Source organism: Columba livia, chromosome 5, assembly GCF_036013475.1.
Source record: "Columba livia isolate bColLiv1 breed racing homer chromosome 5, bColLiv1.pat.W.v2, whole genome shotgun sequence".
Lineage (NCBI taxonomy): Eukaryota > Metazoa > Chordata > Aves > Columbiformes > Columbidae > Columba > Columba livia.
In genome coordinates this window covers 39663150-39682383 of record NC_088606.1, presented here as the reverse complement: position 1 = coordinate 39682383, position 19234 = coordinate 39663150, and the positions used below count along the sequence as shown (strand labels likewise).

Sequence of the window (19234 nt, the reverse complement as noted above, 5' to 3'; positions counted from 1 at the left end):
ACAAATGCTAAGGTATTTCCCCCTGCTTTTCTCAGAATGCAGGACTCAGAAAAAACTATGTTACCTGAAGCAACTGATTTGCCTACATTTTCTTTGAGAACTACTTATAAGATGGCATTTCTCATTGATGTTCTGCTTTATGAGGTAAAATAAGCATGAGACATCCTAGCATAAGAGGTCAGTTTTCAAGCGTAGGGTCTCATTTTAGTCATAGTGACAGATAACACACCAGAAGTAACTGACAAAAAGAAAGTGTTCAGTAATGCAGTAATGTGGAAAAGATAAAATATTATTAAATTCAAGTAACTATATCTAAACATTTACCAACCACTAGGAGACTAATGATTTGTAAATATGAACTGAGTAATACACATAGCAAAAAGCAAGAGTGCAATTTTAATTCTGAATCTAAGACAGAATCGCACAAGACAGGTAGAGGGAACTGTTCTATTGGTTTTGCCTTTTATTTGGAAATAAAAGATGTCTCATATAACGTTTGACCACAAACACCTTGACAAAGAAAATCCTGATTCAACTCAATCAGACCTGCAACATGAATTATACACTATACATACCTTCATACACAGGAATAAGCGCTCTTTTTTAAAAGGCAATATTTACAATAGTTATTCTGTCACTTTAAGCAATATTCTTACTTCTTTTGCAGAACCTGATGCTCCAGGTTCATGTTTAGTACACAGCGGTCCAGCCTTCCACGCCTCTGTATCTCCACAGTCACAAAATCCACCTCCGGTGGAGCTATGCATCTGTAAAAAATATGTGTTTCATCCATGAAACATGCATATAAAAAGCAAGAGTAAGATAAAAATGTCAAAAACAAGTATAAATACCTACTTACAAAATACAAGTCACTGCATAACCAACAGACTTGCCACAGACTTATAGGAGGAGCGGGAGGAAAAAATGTAAACTTTTTGAGCAGAAAATAAAGGAGGAAATACAGTTGTCACTGCAAAAATTACGCAAGTCTTATATTGAGGTAGAAAGTAGGTGAAAAAGCCTATGACTGATGAATAAGCACTTCATAAATGGCAAAATAAGAGTGTTTGGGTTTATTAGCAAAATTATAGCAAATGTGCTTAATGCCTTGCCTACAAGTTACTTGGTAAAGTTTGAAAACAATCTAAAAAATAATATATTACACAGATGTTTAGTAGTACCTCCACTTCTAGCCAAAGAAAATAAGATATAATCAGCATATAAATACACTCTTGCAACTTTAATTTTGCATTATATTTTCAGAAAAGCACAAATTCTGACCCTCCACTTTGCCAAAAAGTTCAGGCAAAACTGAGGCAAAAATAATTATCCTTAGCCTATTCTAAGTCCCCAATCCTAAAATAATTACAAAAACACTAAGTGACCCACTAAAAAGACATTAAAAAAAATGTTATTTACATGACACATTTAAAAATAACCTGATCTAATTAGACGTGCTTTGAGCAGGAGGTTGGAATAGGTGACCTCCTTAAGGTCCCTCACAACCTAAATTATTCTATGAAACTATACAAAGAGTAATCTGTATACTTTAGACTACATCTTTAAAATTGAAATGCGGCAAATCTGCTCCCATCTGACTACCTATTTCCAAGGCTGACGTTTTGCCTGAAGAAGTTACTAAAACACAGGGAAAAGACAACAGCTTCTCAGCTCAGTTGTAATTCCAAATTATTGTCTGTTTTCCATCTTATCCCTCTAAACTGTGTGTGTTCATGCATGTGTATATGGAAGTTATATTTGCATCATCCAAGTAGTTTTGTATGTCTTTGAATCAATATTTGCAATACATTTTCAGATCAGTATACAAAGACTTAAACAGAGGGGCTGAATATTGTATTTAGTCCCAGTTAATTTTGAAATTGCTAGGACTCTCTTCCAAACTGTCTCTTCTTTAAACATACCCATTTAACAATAATATAAGACAAACTTCTTAAATGGATGTCATGTCAATTAATAGAGGAATAGCTGCAAAAAAAAAGATCGAACACACTTTTTGTTTATGAAAGATAATTACATTTAATACATAATATTCTGTATATTTTATTGGCTCTCGCAAGGAGAGTTAGAGCAGCTTTAAAAATTATACTTAATATATTGTTCTCTATTTCTGCCCCAAGGCTGTTGAAATTACAGAGTTCTCAGTGAAGAGGGCAAGTGAAAAATGGGGCCTGGGAAAGAAACAGTAGATGACAACTTATGCAGTGAGTTAGCTAAGAGCTATTTAAAAGGTCCTTCTTTAATTAAAGCATGGGAATCTCTCAAAGATAACATACGATTTGGCTCAAAAATTATCAGAATTATATCAGAAAGACATGATCCTGTTCTAGAACTACCTCCTCATTAAAAAATTGATGCTTAACATTTGTTTTAACTTTTGCACAGCCCACACTTAAGCACAAAGTAGTTTATGCAAATCTAAATGGAGGAACAGAGTGGAAATGGAGAGACTGCACCAGTGACTTAAGTTCTCATGTAATGACCCTGAGATATGCACACTCAGTCTAAATTTCCAAACGGTACTGACCGGGACTCAGGACAGGACTGTCATTTTTGGTCACAGCTTTTTGCTCTGACATACACTTCTGTGATATTGCCAAAGAGACTAACAATGTATGCATTCATAAACACTCCCTTATCCTTTGGTTCTTGAATTAGAAATTTACTGCTCTTAAATGAGGCTTTACATAGTTAGAAACATGAAAGATAATTAACTAATTAGTAAATCCTAGATTTTTTTTTTTTTACTAAAAACTACTAGTGTTTTATTTGCAGTTTATTATGTCCTCAAAAAATCTTTTCTGAAGCTACAAATACAGTTTCTCAATATAATGTTTTTCTACCTTGTACCGGTGGTTCTTGTGAATGCTATTCTGGAAGCAGTCCATACAGAGCACACAAGTTGGATCAACTGCACAGTCTCTGCAACAAAAACGGGAACTCAAAAACTTTCTAAAACAAGCACATAGATTTTTCATGCACAAAAGAAAATCCTGCTCTGAAAACAAAACGGATATTAAAACCAAATGCAAATTATAAAAGCATTGACTACTCCACATCACAGAAAGAAAATGAAAGCAACTGTAGTTAGGCTTGAACCATGTACTCAAACACAAACATGCTTGATTCCCACTTTCAAAACTTGTTGCTAACATACTTCTGTTTTTGCTAAGAATAAGCAGCTATTAAAAACCATGACTCTGAGGTAACCTCCATTATTGTTTTCAACAACTGTAGCCAGTTTGCTAATGAAGCTTTTGCTACACTTCTGCTAGGTTATATTTGTAACTTTTAAAACAAGTTAAAATCTAAAGACAATTCCTTTACAAAACAAGCCAAAGAATGTATACCTTGAAATTCAGTTTCAACAGTTTGAGTCATGCATTTGAATACCTGAAAATCCAGAATGATGCTTATGGGCAATCTAATTTCATTTTTTTCTATGCTACACATACCTATGGTTTTTGACATTGCTTTCCCCGCCCCTTAAAACACGGTCAGTCTTTTTAAAGTGCTGTTTCATTCTATGCAAAATGTAAATGACAGGTGTTAAATGACAATACATCGAGTTTTCTGTTTTATGACGTTGTTCAACACCTAATTCAAGCCTCCTTTACAATACAACGAAAACAGTATGGTAATTCTTACTACAGAACGAATTTCCTTTCAAATCTTTAGATTATAATTGTCATTATGACAATAAGTGCAGGTTAGTGAAGAATTAAATTATTGTACTCCAAGACAAGTTAAAAGTAAGAAAAATTAAGCCAGAAGTGCCTACTAGATTTGAATGCCCAATCCAAGACATTTAGAATTTTGTATTTCAGAGTATCTACTATTTTTAGCATTTTAGAAGCCTAAAGCAAACATATATTCAGCTTCAGTTGTAGTAGTAAGTACAGCATCTTGCATAAATACTACCTCATTTTTGCAAGACAGGAACTCTAAAAAAAAAAAAAAAAAAGAAAAAGAGACCACCTCCAGGAAATACAGCTTTGTCTTTTTGCCTGCTATCATACAAGAACTCTGCAAAGGTAGGAACAGAATTATTCCTGTTACAGCAGCACTAAATGGCCTTGACCATCCTTTTCCTTCATACAATCCTATGTTGCATTCACCATACACTTTCTAACAAAAACGTAAGGACTTACTCAAACACCATTCTCCTTTCACACACAACACTAACTTACTCCTAAAAAAAGCTGAAGAGTTTGCAATTTATTATAACCTTACAGTGTAATTCATAAAGTTTACAGAGAGCTTTCATTTTGACATTTCCAAAATTCTGAGGGCTGGATTTTTTATCCATAATAATATTTATTCTTCATCCTTAATAATATGCTTTTGATATTTCTGATGAAATTTTCCAGGTTTTTGAAATAAACTGAAAACTACAATAAAGTATAGCAATAGCATCATATTAATAGTATGCAGAGTTGCAATCTTTACATCCACGAGAAAGACCTCTGGCTTTTTTATATTGTTATTAATCATACTATTCATATTAATTATTTGTATTAATATGAATTAATAAAATACATTCTATCAAAACAATGGGCTGCCATCTTTAATATACTCCTGGATGAGAAAGAAGGCGAAAACATGATGATTGGTCACAAAGCTATTGCTTAAGCAAAGGACTGATGATGCTCAGAAATGCTGGATTCTGTTTTGGACTTTGAACAGGTTAATATTGTACAGTGCACAGATTTTTATGCCTGTTCTCCCCCAATTCAGGTACAGAGCCCATACCCATATCCTATCATCCAATCTTTTTAAGCAACGGCTTCCAGTACCTTTAGTATCCTCTCCATTCCCTTCCCCATTTCTCTGCCAGAGCTTGCTTTTCATATGCAATTTTCCTCCCTCTAAAGTAGTTTGAAATGTGAAGCAAAGACCTACCATGACACAAGCGATAACTAGTTAGCAACTCAACTGATTTTATTAAACTACTTTGCTGCATTCCCTCACATCAGAACATTCTTGACAGTCTACCTCCATTCTTACCTGCAAGAGTATGTTGTCTCCCCTCCTTTGAACACTTTCCCACAGAGCTGGGAGGTTCCACTCTGTTGTAGTTTCTCCAGGAATACATCTGGGTCTTCCCCAAACAAGTAGCATTCCAGGGGGTATAATATCGCTGCCTGGACCATTTCTTCTTGTTTCTCCACCAAGGGGTCCATTTCAGCTGAGTAAATATTTGGCACATGTTTTGCCAAGCACTGTAAAAACGTAGCTTGGAAGTTGAATCTTTCATCACTCCACTGCAAGAAAAGTACACACAAGGATAAACATTACTGAATAAACAAATTTAAAGAAAATAGGATTAAGCACTTCTGTGAATTCAGAATTCTTTTCCACATCAGAAGTCAGTTCTGTGAGCAATAAAACCCAAGAAAGCACGGTTCCCAAGAATTTCTCTGCTAGTTTCCTTTCTGTACCCACCACAGTAACCTCTGTTCCCTTTAAGTCTTCTACTGAAACATTCTGAGGCAAGAGCTGGCAAGTGCTGAGTTACTGTAGAGCAACCCACACCCTTATTAATTTTCAACTGCATGCTTGCCACCAGGCCAGCCAATGCACAAACCTTCATGTCTGTTCAGCTGCCGACAAACGGAAAGAGCAGCAGCACCAGAGGGTGTCCCTGTCTTAGCTGGGAAATGAGTTTGAGATTCACTCCTTAGCCTGCTGATAGTCATAAAACATGCAGCAACTTAATAATCTTTGAAATTGTTACCCTTCTGTAAAATCTTGTTGAAACTGGTCATCAAGGTTCAATAGTTACTGAGGGAGAAAGAAGCCAAACTGATCATATAAGGAAACCAGGAAACCAGACTAAAATGCAATTCATATTTATAAGACAATTAATAAAAGCAGTTATGTTTTAGCTTTAGATTCTTAATTTTTTTAATTTAAGTCCCTAATTTCACTTGCAACTATTCGAGTTCTCTGAACAGTTCTCTCGCATTGCTCTATTTCTGTCCTTTAAGTGTGAATATTCTTTCTTTCACACTATTTCCATGATTTAGAAATACCTTTTGTCTTTCCCCCATTGCAAATCAAATAACAACTCTACTCATCAAGACTCCTAAAGACATCTTCCATTTATACACAATATTGATTTATGCCCAAAAATTAATTTTTGCAAGAAACACAAAGAAAAGTAACTTCACAAATGGCTCTAAAAGCAATATCCTCTAGGCCAGCAAGCAGAGAACAAGCAAAGCAACCACTAAAGAGTTCAGATTGAGAGGAGGCTCAAAGCAGTAGACTATTCAACCTTTTTAAAGGATGACAACGCACATCTTATGTGAAAGGCAAAAAAACCCTGATTTCTGAGTTAAAATGGAACCTACCTCAATCAAACCAATGGATTGTCCCCCAAAATTGACAGAGAAAAGGGATTAAATAAAGATCTATAAGGCTACAGCTTCCTAGTTTACTACCTAGATTAGAACAGTTCTCCAAAAAAAGAAATTAATTTAGAAGACATACAGTCCAAAGTGATGCAACTCCAGTACTCTGAAAGCCAGATCTGCAATCACATAGAAACTGCATATTTGTCTACTGAAAAATTGTATGTCTACCTAGTATAGACAAACACAAAAAATGGCCTACATACAAAACTCTAAACAGCTGAAATACCAGGTTGAAACAGCCTAGATTAACAATAACATCAAAACTAGTCTATTAAACAAGGTTTGTTCCACATTGTAGTCACTCTAAACACTTGCTCTGTGGCTTTAATAAGACACAATACAGTTTTAATACATTTAGTTTTAGCCTGAAGCTTCTACTGATATTTTGGCCATCAGTCTTCCTCCACATTACCCTTAGGTAGTCCATTACTTTACATCATTTACCATGGTGATCCATGAACTCAGATTATGGAAGAAAATGCATGGCACACACTGATGGAAAAAAGAAGCCACGGATAATGTGGTCAAGCAAGAACATCCTAGAATAACCTCAGTTTAGAAGTGCAGGTGGGCTAGTCTAATCAGATTTCTTGAATCGCAAAGCATTCAAGCCATCCTTAAATATCTGAGAATGAAGATTCATCGATCAGCTGAAGGGAACCACTTATTTAAATTCCGATTCTAACCAAAATTCTAGATCAAGAACAGATTTAAGCACCACTGTGATCACCATATCAATATAAAAACTTCAGCATACATATGCATATAATATATATGCATTCTGTATACATACAAATACATGCACTAAAATATATAGGTACGTATCTATTTTCACATATTCACAGTGCTAAGGAAAAAAAAGGAAAAGGAAACAAAGTAGGTGACTGCCGTTTTATTTTAAGTTGTTCACATTTTTCAACTACCTAGCAACAATTTTTTTTAATAAAAATTGTGCTTACCTGGGCTGTAAAGACACCAAATTTTAAAAAGCAACTGAAAATTAAATCCAAGTGTATCAAATAATTGCATAACAACAGGAAAAAAAAGAAAAATATCAAATTAGCTGGGGATTCTCAGAAAGATATCAAATTGCAAAAGGTAACTGAAAACCCAATTCCTTGATCATGTGTCTATTTTTTATATGTCTGTTTAAGATGAGTGCAAGTAAGTTATTCCTATCAATAATTAAACTCCGTAATTCAATGTTCCTCCTTAAATATGGTTCCTCCTGTAACTTGTCTTTAGTTTTTCTTTTAACTATACTGCACTATGGCTTTGGCCAATTCCTCTCCCAATTTTGTTACTGTATTTGTTCAAATGGGGGGTGTGGGGTATGCTCTTTTTCCGCAGCCAAGAGAATCCAAGTCTGTAGCTCTTCCATCTTTATAAGCCGTGTTCCCGAGAGACAGTATAAGTTTAGCTTCTGTGTTGCTGGAACAGAGCACATCATAGCTTCAAAAAACACAGGGCTAAGCTTTCCTGAAAATGTGCCAGAAGTGTAGAATGGGTTCTCACACAGCCTGACTTACAAGCATTTCAAGCATTCCTGTGCAAAGCTTTTAATTCTTCCTGTCCTTCCTTCTCTGGACAACATTTAAATACAAGGGAATCTGAAGGAAGGCAAGAGAGAGAACTCTCTCAAGCAGGCTGTCTGCCTTCTGACAAGCACACTAAATTATATCATCAACCTACACATCAACCAGGAAATATCCATTATATTTACAAGAGAAACAAGAATATTCTTTTTCTTATTTCTAAAAGCTGTACCAAGCTAAATTTCAAGCTTATCTCATAACCTCTATGTCTCCTAGAAATAATTTATTCCCTGTGTCAAAATCTGTTTAGTATACTATATTCAACTGTGTAAAATTACACACGTCCCCTCGTGGGATGGCAGAGAGAATCAGAAGAGTAAAGCAAGAAAAGTTTAGATAAGAACATTTTAATGATTGGGAAAAAAAAAAAAAAAAAGATAGAAGAATATACAAAACAAATGATGCACAATGCCATTGCTCACCCCCTGCCAACTGATGCCCTGTCAGTTCCAGAGCAGCAGCCCCCCCCACTAACTTTGCCCCAGTTTATATCCTCAGCATAACATCATATGGTATGGAGTACCTCTTTGGCTGGTTTGTGTCAGCCGTCCTGGCTGTGCCCCCTCCCAGCTCCTTGGGCACCTCCCCGCTGGCAGAGCACGGGAAGCGGGGAAGTCCTTGACTTAGTATAAGCACTACTTGGCCACAACTAAAACATCCCTGTGTTATCAACATTATTCTCATACTAAATCCAAAACACAGCACTATACCACTAGGAAGAAAACTAACACTATCCCAGCAAAAAACAGGACATGGGGTTTTTTTGTCATTTTCTCATTTTTATTACCAGTTTCCTGAAGAAACAGCTATGCCATCATATTGACCATATGGACATACGCAAGGCCCCAATATAAAACCACTACAACAATGACAGAAGGAGCTGCAGGAGCAATCATGGCAGAAGCACCCCACCACCTTTCCCACAGATGGAGCAATACCCATGCCATGTGGGTGGGCATTCCTGGGTACCAAAAACAGCCAGCAAAGGTGACACTTGGCAACTCAACACCAGTGAAGAGCCTGTGTCACAAACACCCATTGTCTCCTCTCCTTTTATACTCTACATCTCTAAGCTTCTCCAGTGCCATCTCTTTTTCTCCTTTAATACTGTTCCTGTCGCGTTCTCCTTTTCATTACAATAATTCTTAATCTGCATGCAAAAATGGAGGTGAAAGGAACCGGGAATTGTAAACCTATGTTTCTCTAATGTAAGGAGTTTTGTCAAAAGAGCAGGGACAGCATCCACTGTATCTGAGACATTTGATTTGGCTTTTCAGAAGAACATGACCAGAGAAGTGGTGCCTCACAATATGACTTGAGGAAGAATCACTAGGAGATAACCTTTTGCCCTCTATGGAAACACATTCTGCTCTGTGGGAACAAACTACTAGTATTTCTTCCCACATGTAAGTATATTGGAATCAATTTTTGGAAAGATCTCTATCAAACACACAGTTTTCTCCTACATCTAAAAGGACAGTTTGTAGGCTTTGTTCAAACCCTTGAAATATGCATCATATCAGAAAAGGTCAGAAGATGAAGAATTATATTTGCCTACAAATACTGCTATAAAAAGAGCAAAATATCTGTCATCAATATATTCAGTATATCCATAGCAAATTTTGTCATTCACAGACACATTCACTTGTGAATACTGCAAATAATAGTAGGACTAAGAGTTCAGTAAATACATAAGGGAAAAGAAGATAAACTCTCTCAATTCACTTTTCACCTATAAATCAAGTATCAAATGAGATTTCTTACCCCCATGACAGAAGTTCATTATCATTGCAAAAGGTTTATTATGCACATTAATTCAGTAGCCACTACTTCCACAAGAGTTTTTGATTTACATTCTAAGCACAGTTCTGTTTGAATTCTGAAGTCTTTTCAAACTAACGATTTGCATTAGGCAATATTATAAACAGTAGCTCTACTTTAATGGCATTGACTGGCACACTGATCTTTTAGTGCAAAAGTAACTGTATAAATTTCAAAACACATTAATGTAATCAGTGAAAAGCAGGAATATTAATATTCATAAATATTAAATAACAAATTATGAAGGTATAGACATTGCCGGCAGCACAAACCAAAACCTGTACCTGGTCCAATATTCCAATTTAAAGCAGTAGTACAAAAGCTTAATTTGTGCATGACACAAATCTGTCAAGTATGAGATCGCAAAACAGCTGGTAGAAGCAGAATTTGAAAAGTAAAAATACAAAATGCTGGGTACATACTCCTTTCAAGCAGGTGCCATTCAATATAAATACCAAACACAAAAGGCTGATTTACTTTAATGCACAGAACACTTCTTACTAGTTAAACAGAGATTATCAGGACAACAGATTCCAGAAAACTTTTATTCTGGTATTTTTCTATTCAATTGAGCAACTATAAAAAACATTTTAAAAGGATAAACAGGCAGAACTTATTTGATAAATATGCAGAATACTTAAAATTTCTTTAAAAAGAAAACTTCAAAATATTCTTGAACGAACATTTTCATATAAGGTTTTGCTTTCAAATTTTTAGTTCAACTTTTCCTTCTGCTTATTTTGGTTCAAAATCATCAGTTTTCTAATGTTCTGAAATTGAGATCCAACTGCAGTACAGAACACCTAGGCATTATTTTTAGTAAAAAGGCAACAACACAATTTATTTCAACCTCAAAGATAGATATCTATTCCCCAAGGAGGCTTAAAAAAATAAGCACTAGAAATCAGCGTATTTGTTCTTCCTTGCCTTAAATCAAATTGAATTTTTTAGGAGCATAAATTCTACTGTCTCAGAAGGGACACAGTTCAGGGCATTAAAATGGAAGCTCACTCTATTTTTTGGTCACGTAAGCACGATGTAGCTGTTCGTGATGACTTTCATATTCTCTGGCAAAGTATAGCCAATGTTTCAGTAGAGAATCTAATTTTAAAATATGGCCATTTAGAGCTCAATTACAAAATACGTGTTCGCTGACACACGGCTCCGTTATACAACATAGCTAGGAACCAGCCATGTACCAAACTTTGGTCTGCTCTGGATATCAGTAGTTACACTGAAAGAAGCAAGTTCGGTTTCAAAATCATTTTCTATTAGCAAAACAAGGGTAACATTCAAGAATGTCTAGCATTGTCCTAACAAAACATCAACTCTGACCTGAAGACATAAAAGAACTGTTTGATCTCTACATTCATTTTAAACTTTGGCCTCTAAGCTAAAACAGGGTGCCAATTAATATTAAAAGACGCTTTAATGATGCAGGTGTGTGCCCACTGGGAATGAGACTCATAACAACAGTGCAGAGTACTAAAGCTTTGTCTACAGTAGAATCTACCTTGATTTCCAGGAGTCTCTGATGACCACCAGTTTAGCAGAACCAGTGACAACCAGAGAAGGAAAAGTAACCACCAGCACCATCAGTGACTCTGTCAGCTGCTGGACAGCTAAAACTAATGTCATCTTCAGAGTAAACAACACATAGACCCAGGCAGTTCAACATCTTCGAAACTGCAGGTCAGCTGTCAGTTTTAAATCACAGTCATCTCCAAAATCACAATAGTGCAGCTTCAGTTCCTGAAGTTAAGCACTTGGACAGAAAGAGGTGCCCAAGGAGACACCTGAAGTGAAATCATGGCCTGTAGTTCTCTCTGTCATGCTGTAGACATCTTTATCGTACTGCCTACCAACTGGACACTCTAGCCTAAATATGCTACAAAATTAGCAGGATACTACTAAGCAGATTCAACAGGCAAAACAAAGTAGCCAGAAATTCTAGAAGTAATAATTCTCAAGTCTTTGAGGCATGCAATCTAAACACCTTTCACATTCCAAATTTCTTGGTCAAATCTGCATTACGTAGATAGCAATGTACACCAACACTAGAGGACACCCAAATTCAGTATCACATTTTAGAGCAAAACAATGTGCAAAATATATATTGGGGAAAACAGCAAAACCATCACCTTTGCAAGAGTTACTTGTAGTATTCTGTAAGACTTTAAAAAGCAAACTTTATTTAAGTTCTGACTATTCATTTGAGAGATCCTTTTGTTTCTAGAGGAACCAAGGAAAGACTGATTCTTTCCTTGATTGATCCTTAACATCCATGCCGTGGCCTCCTAGCTTCAAAGGAACTGAACAAAAAAAAATTGAACTATCAAATTTCTTAGCACCAAACTGCACTTCAAAAACTGCAACTACAGTGGATATTTGTACATAAGTAATTCATTAATTTGGCATAGCTATGTTTGGAAAAAACAAACAAGCAAAACACAAACCACCAAATCACTAGGTTTTTGTATTAATTCCTGTGTACTCAAACTTGTCTTACAACCACCCAATTTTCCAATTATCATGAATTTTAAGATCCATTGTATATATAATCTAATTCTGTAGTGAATTAATGTGTAAAAAAAAATTAAGTGAATCTATCTGTATTTAGCACTAACTCAGTATTCCCAAATGCTTTCCCTTATACACCAAAACAAACTTTTTTTATCCTTAGCTTCTCTACCACTCTGGGATCTGGAAGCCACTGGAACAGTTGCATGCTATCAGGAACATCCACTTGCAGCTACGTTCTCCTGGAACCACACACCTCTCACAGCACTTTAACAGCACTACAGCAGAATTACAGCAACCATAATTTATGCACTTTACATGGACTTGAACAAAGATGACAGATACCATCACAATAACAGTTCACCCCTGCACTAACAAAACCCACAAAAATTACCAAGAAGTACAAGTAAACATGAAAGCAGACAAGGAAGAAAAAACACAGCACTACTCAATGCCGTAACGAAATAAAAGCACTTCAATAGAGTGCTAAATATATAACGACGCAAGCAGGACCTTGGCAAACCTCCAGTTACCTGTTGCAACTTCATGGACTCTACTTGTTGGACACTGATACAAGTGTACAGTATATGCTGTTTTGCAAATACACTGCCCTGTTCTAAAAACAGTGGCTTTGGCTACATGCAATTCAGAGCTTATTTACACAAAAGGATATATTTGTTTACCTAAAGATGAATTTTTAAATTAATTTAGCTCAATGTAAACTGATGTAAAATTATACGGATATGTCACCTGGTCTAAGAATGTTAATTCAGTTTAGCAGAGGTTAGATTTAAAACTGGAAGAAGTCACTGCAACTCCAAACTGAGATTTCATTTATCTCAAGATCTGCAGATGAATATGAATATCACCTCTACTTGGTTACAACACAGCTACAGAAGCAAGGCTGCTCATATGCATTTTCTCCACTATATAATAGTATTGAATGACACAAAACAAGATCTGAAAAACTTTAGAATGCACAAATGCATGTATCATGTTTTGCTTTCTGAGATTAAAATTCAAAATCAAGTTATTTTCCTGCCTTTAAAGGAAATATCATAATAAAACTTTTCTCATCTTGTACATGACTACCCCACTCACATCTATACTTCTGTATAGGAGTATTGACTGATCACAAAATATAAGACTTCTGAAAAAAAAAAAACAACCTTTTCTTCACAAATATTACCTAAAAGGTACACATCAAAATTTGAAGATTTTGTATAAATTAAAATATTTGAAATATTTTAATATCTTAACCCTGCTCATACATTCCAGATAGCAGCCACCAAAGCAGGCAGGAGTCAAACTGGAAGTTGTTTAGAATACAGATGCACAAACAACCAAAGGGCTGGATCCAGCCTGCAAAACGGGCTTTTCTTAGGCCACAGGCAATGCCTGCTAGCCAACTGCCAGACAAGCCAAGTCCAGCCCACCAGGCAGCCAAGCAAACCGCAGATGCTGTTGGGAAAGAAAAGAAAGCAAGCTTAAGTTGTGTAGACAGGTTTTACTACTAGGTCAGTGTCAGCGTAGCCAAAATTCAGTCCTCTAGTTTTCAGGGCAGCTCAGCTCAGGAAGCAGTACAGCAACTATAGGGAAGCAGAGGGCAGAGATGGGACCTGACTTCAACTAATACAGTGAGACTCCAACTCAGGTATTTCCAACTACAGCTATGCAACCCAAAAAGATGGAGTTGAGTGCACAGAAGAAATCACCAAGTCGGGCTGGATGCAGAAGAGTTTATTACCTGAGTCATCACCTCACCCTACATTCCAGAATCAGGCTGGCTCCTGCAGAATCATTCAGGTAATTCTGCATCATGCACCCAGCGCTCTGAGAAGGTTTACTAGTCATGCAGCCAGATGTGGTGCTGCACTGCAACCAGCAGCACCCAAAGCGAGAGGTGAAAAAGGAGAGCAAGAGTCAGTCCGACTGGGCTGATGCTGAGATAGATTTGACAAGTGCAGTAAGGCCAAAGCTTGCTTCATTCAGCCAGTTGTTCCTGCTCCACACTCCCTCACCTTCCTGATTCTAGTACCACAGTGAAAAGATGTTCAGACCAGCTGTGCAGTGAAAACACAAGTCAGTCCAGATGCATTAGATCCACCTAACTAGTATCATCTCTAGTACAACAGTAAATCTGGCTTACTGCCTCCAGATCACGGTTGTCTCTGGCATTAGTATAGCCAGGTTCACAATCTAACTTCATGAATGCTGTCAGACCCAAACTAATATAAACCTAAGACAAACCCAACTCTTAACATAACACTCTTACCCCATCTCCTCCCTGTCAAAATTCCTGCAGTTTGCTTGGATATACAACAGACATCACAGCCTGGGTAGCCACACACCTCTGTTGGAATAATGGTAATTCTGGCACAGAGACTCTCAATTGGCTGAAACCACACAAAAATTAAGACAACTTTGTGGATCAGCACTGACTTTGAGCAACTGAGGAGCTCTTCAGCACCTTTCCCTATGTTTTTCCCAATACCATTATTATCAGTTTTACACATTGCCTGGCCTGACTCAACCTCTTATGTCCCCAAATAGTGAAAGGTTGATTGCATTGCTTTGCTGCTGATTGCAACTATCAACCTCAGCACCTCTCTGATTCTATACATGACTCGCACGCTTAAGAAGTTGCCTGACTCAGGTTGCATTTTTTGACACTCTTATGCAATCAAAGTACATTTTACTAGTTTAAAATAAAATTGTTTCTAATTTAGAAATAAAACACACATAGGCCTGTTATGGCCACAGAAACATACTTCACTTTAGTAAAGTCTCTGCAGTCACAGACTGCATCCTCATGATTTGCAGATACCCTTACAATTCTGAGAGGAATGGTACAACAAATAATGATTGTTGGCTTAGCACTGCCACCTGCAAGAGAAGTTCCATGAGCAAACATCTCCCTATTTATCTTCCAAATTTCATTTATGGTGTGTAGCATCACGTAAAAAGTAGCTATTCTGCAGGCTTGCCAGTGCCCAACTTTTAAACATCCACAGTCAAGAGTTTCAAAACCATACTATGTATTCAGGTTGTTACAAGAAAATGTAACACAAAATGTAAGGTTTCTGACCCACATTCAGTCCCCCTTTTCTTAAACTGGCAGCCTCCGGGTTTTAAACTCCTCTAGCAAAAGTGTTTGCAACATAGTATTCACATCCCAAGGTGGTGAGGGAAAACACAGAATGCACTTACCTACTACCACTAGACTGATTCAACATCAAGTTGTGTTGAGTAAGGAAATATTAAATCAATAGGTGATTAAATTAACTCACAGGAGAAAAAAAAGGATAATTCTGTTCAGCAAATAAACAACTGCCACCATTAAGTCGCTTTTAAACTTCACTATTTGTTGCTTTATTCACACTCTGCAGAACAATAATCAGTTATTCAGCCTTTTTTGTTCCACAGTAAAGTTGCCTTTATTTTAAAAAGGTGAAGTCAGAACGAGGATAAAAGATGTGCATGTACCTTACAATGTTTTAAGGACGCTGGACAGTCTCTGAAGCTTTCTGAAGTTTGAACTCATTTAATTACGTACAAGTCAAATAAAGACAGGGGACGGGGGCGGGAGATGCTGCGGGGAGCTGGCGACGAACCGCTGCCCTGACAGACGCTCGCTGGGCCCAGGGCAGGGCTGGCTCCCGGGGCCGCAGCCGGCGGGCCGGGCCCGGGCCCGTGCCGGACAAGCCGGGGTTGCCCCGCCCCGCCGAGGGCACCGAGAGGCCGCGTGCCGGCCGCTACCCTCCCCGCGCGCCCCGTGCCGGCCCCAAAGCCCGCGGCCGTTGCGCGGTCGCACCGCGGCAGGTGCCGCCGGCAGGCGCACAATGGCGCATCCCACCGCCCCTCGACCGCGCCGCACGGCAGCCCCGCCACGGAGAACGCGGCCTCCGCAGCGCCGCCCCTCGGGCTGGGGGCGCGGGCCCCCTCCGCGGCCGGCAAAGCTCAACCGAGCGGCGGGGTCGCAGGGCGGGCAGGGCACAGGCTGCCCCCGAGCGGGGGCAGGGGGAACCGCGCCGCGGCGCCGGGCTGCAGCCTCACCATGGCTCGCTCCTGGGACTGCACAGGGACCCAGCCGCCTGCTGCTCCTGCTCCGGGCCCTTCAGTGCCGCCGTCCGCCATCTTGAGAGCCAGGGACGCGGCCGGCGACGCCGCCACCGCCCGGAAGGAGACTCCGCCGTCACCGTCCGCTGCGCTGCGTCGCGCCCACAGCCCGCCCCCAGTGCAGCGCAGCGCAGCGCAGCGCGACCCGCCCTGCGCGCATGCGCCGTGGGGCCGAGTCGGTCCGGGCTGAGGGGCGGCTGGGGAGAGGTCGGTGGTGCAGCCGGCCGTGCGTCCCGTGTCGGGGGCGGCAAGGCGGGGGAGGCTGCTGGCTGAGAGCGGGGGACGTCCGGCAGTCGAAGGCCGAGAGGTGCGGCGAGGCGAAGCGAACGCGGTCGCCTTGGCCCAGCCGGCCCGCTCAGGAGTGCTGTGAGGAGTTGGAGAGCAAAGCAAGCAAAGCACTTCCCCAGGATCTGTCAGGGCTGTTGGCGAGCGAAGCTTGTGTTGATCCTGCCTGCAGCTACATGGATGAAGTTGCTCTGTAGGCAGTTAAACTGCACGGTGTGGGTGTTCACTTAGGGCCCTGCATGAATAGCAAGATAATAGCTTAGGTGATTTTCGCCTGCACTGATGCAGATTCATACTACGTATATGTCTTCCATTTAGGCTAAGTAAAGGCAAATTTTTATGAACTTTGTACAATCATAGGAAGCAGCAGTAGCTTTGGGCACATGCCTGTCTCCATGGTCAATATTTTTTCTCCAGACCTCCTTTCAACAGCATGTTAGAACTGTTTTGGGTGCTCTGTGTTTACTACTCCAGCAAATGAGAGCATTTAGGAAATTGGCTGATATGTGACCTGGCCTAAGTACTGCTGGAAATTTTCCAGGTCATTGCAAAACAGTATAGTTATGCAATTCCCTGTGTTTGTACCTTTCTAGGTCTGGGGAATGAGGCAAATAGCCTTCACTTTGGACCTTGCACAAATACATACAGACCACCTATTCAATTACTAATATCTCTCTTTTGAAGACAACTACCTCCTTCCATTGTCCTGCTGCGTCAAGCCTGCAAGCAGCTCTTCCATGTTCCTCAGTTATCAGTATGGATGGGATAATCTTTGCAGGTGACCTTTTCAAGTATACTCAATAGATTTTTCTCACTGTGCCTTGCCACCAGTACTCTCGAAGTTTGTCTCTTGTGTCTTCCACACATCTGACTGTAGCACTTCTGTAGTATTATAGATACCACTCATCTTCATTTTCAAAAGTCACTCCAGACTTATTTGCCTCATCAAAATCTGTCACTTAAAATCACTGTGTAGATATTGTCACTGAGACAGCTTTAGGCACGATATGTAAAAAAAGACAAAGTGAATTTTACCATTGAGCCTGTGCTGAGTTTGCTGAAATTGAGGTAATCTTCCATGCAGTTAGAGTATTTTCTTCTTAGCTAGGACAGTCTTTTGTTTTGGATTTAGTTTGATTTTTTGATTTAGTTTGTCCTGGTTTTGTTAAAAACAAGTTTCTCTTTTAGTGAATTTGCCTGACAGCTAAAGCTTTCCTATTAGCTGCATTTTCCTGGAAAACCAGATACATGTTTTGGTAAACATAGCAATGGAATGCAAAGTTATTGATAAGCGTGGACGCACCTCTTGTGAGAGGGGCAATGAGAAACAGGTGACCAAGAAACTGACCAACGGAGTATAACATCCCATTCACGTGAATACTTCACATAAAAGTGGGAGATCACAAGGATCTTGTCTCTTTTCCTTATGGCTGACATTAGGAGAGGACCTTGCTAGTCGTCCCTGTGAACTGAGGCCTACTGACAGACTGAATCCAGCTCCGGTTGGCTGCAGAGTCCAATCCAGGACTTCGGGTGCCGGCTCTGCAGTTGCTGGGACTTTCAAGATTGGTTTTCTATATTTTGTATTATTTTCTCTATTCTTATTAGTAGCATTAGTAAAACATTTTTAATTTTTCCAACTCTCTTCTCTCTGTCCTTCTTTCCCTTCTGATCACCTGTCCTTAGTGGGAAGGGGGGGAGAGGGAGGGGCTAAAGGAGGTATGCAGGGGGGAGAGGAGGTTAACAGTACATCTGCCATAGTTTGTCACCCTGCAATCAAAACCTTCAACAAGAATAATGAGAGAGCATGGTGGGACAGAGTTAATGTTTTTCTTCCAGTAGCTCTCCAGTGTTTGGGATTTAGTATGAAAAGAATTTAAGAAGTCACCAATATCTTAGCTGTTGCTAAGGGCATGAAGGACTTTTCTGCTGTCCAGCTGCAGGTGCAAGATAGCCTCTGGAAGGGAACATAACAAGACAGCACCTTAGACTGACATCCCAGCTGATCAATGAAGTATTCTATACCATGAACGTCACACTCCATATATAAGCAGGAAATTGCTGGGGATGGCCCTTCTTCTTTGATGGCCACCATCTATGAGGGTTCTTGTTCTTGCTCCCGTTGACTGATCTTCATAACTTCCCTACACCTGCTGTGATCTCCACGGTTTACTGCACTCGCTGTGCATGCAGTGTCTGCCCTCTGGCATTCATTGCCGGGAGCATACACTCTAGTGCACTAAGTATTGCTTTATATATTTTATGATATTCATGTTATTGTTCAATCTTTTCTTATTGTTATTCTATTAAATCTGTTTCCATTATAACCCATAAGTATTTCCTCCTGAAAGCTGAAGCTTTTCCATACTAGAGCTAAAACAAAATGGTAGAGCTCCAGAAAGAAATCAAGCAAACCCGAGTTTTCAAGAACTCACCATTACTGGGGTTACTGATTGC

At 39.2% G+C, this 19234-nt stretch overlaps 1 protein-coding gene across 4 annotated transcripts in view; it reads right to left on the bottom strand.

Annotated features, from left to right (window-relative positions):
* The window catches only part of UBR1 (ubiquitin protein ligase E3 component n-recognin 1), a 73777-nt gene extending 57166 nt beyond the window's left edge, over window positions 1-16611 (bottom strand). For 2 of the 4 annotated variants that reach the window (XM_065065875.1, XM_065065877.1), the window contains exons 1-4: window positions 16430-16611; window positions 5026-5282; window positions 2862-2940; window positions 657-767 (exon numbers count right to left, since the gene is read on the bottom strand). In XM_065065875.1, coding sequence (XP_064921947.1) covers window positions 657-767; window positions 2862-2940; window positions 5026-5282; window positions 16430-16510 — 528 coding nt within the window. In that variant the 5' untranslated portion in view covers window positions 16511-16611. The remainder of the gene's footprint in view (window positions 1-656; window positions 768-2861; window positions 2941-5025; window positions 5283-16429) is intronic. The other 2 variants (XM_065065876.1, XM_065065879.1) reach the window with 1 other exon arrangement.
* Window positions 16612-19234: the final 2623 nt, after the last annotated feature.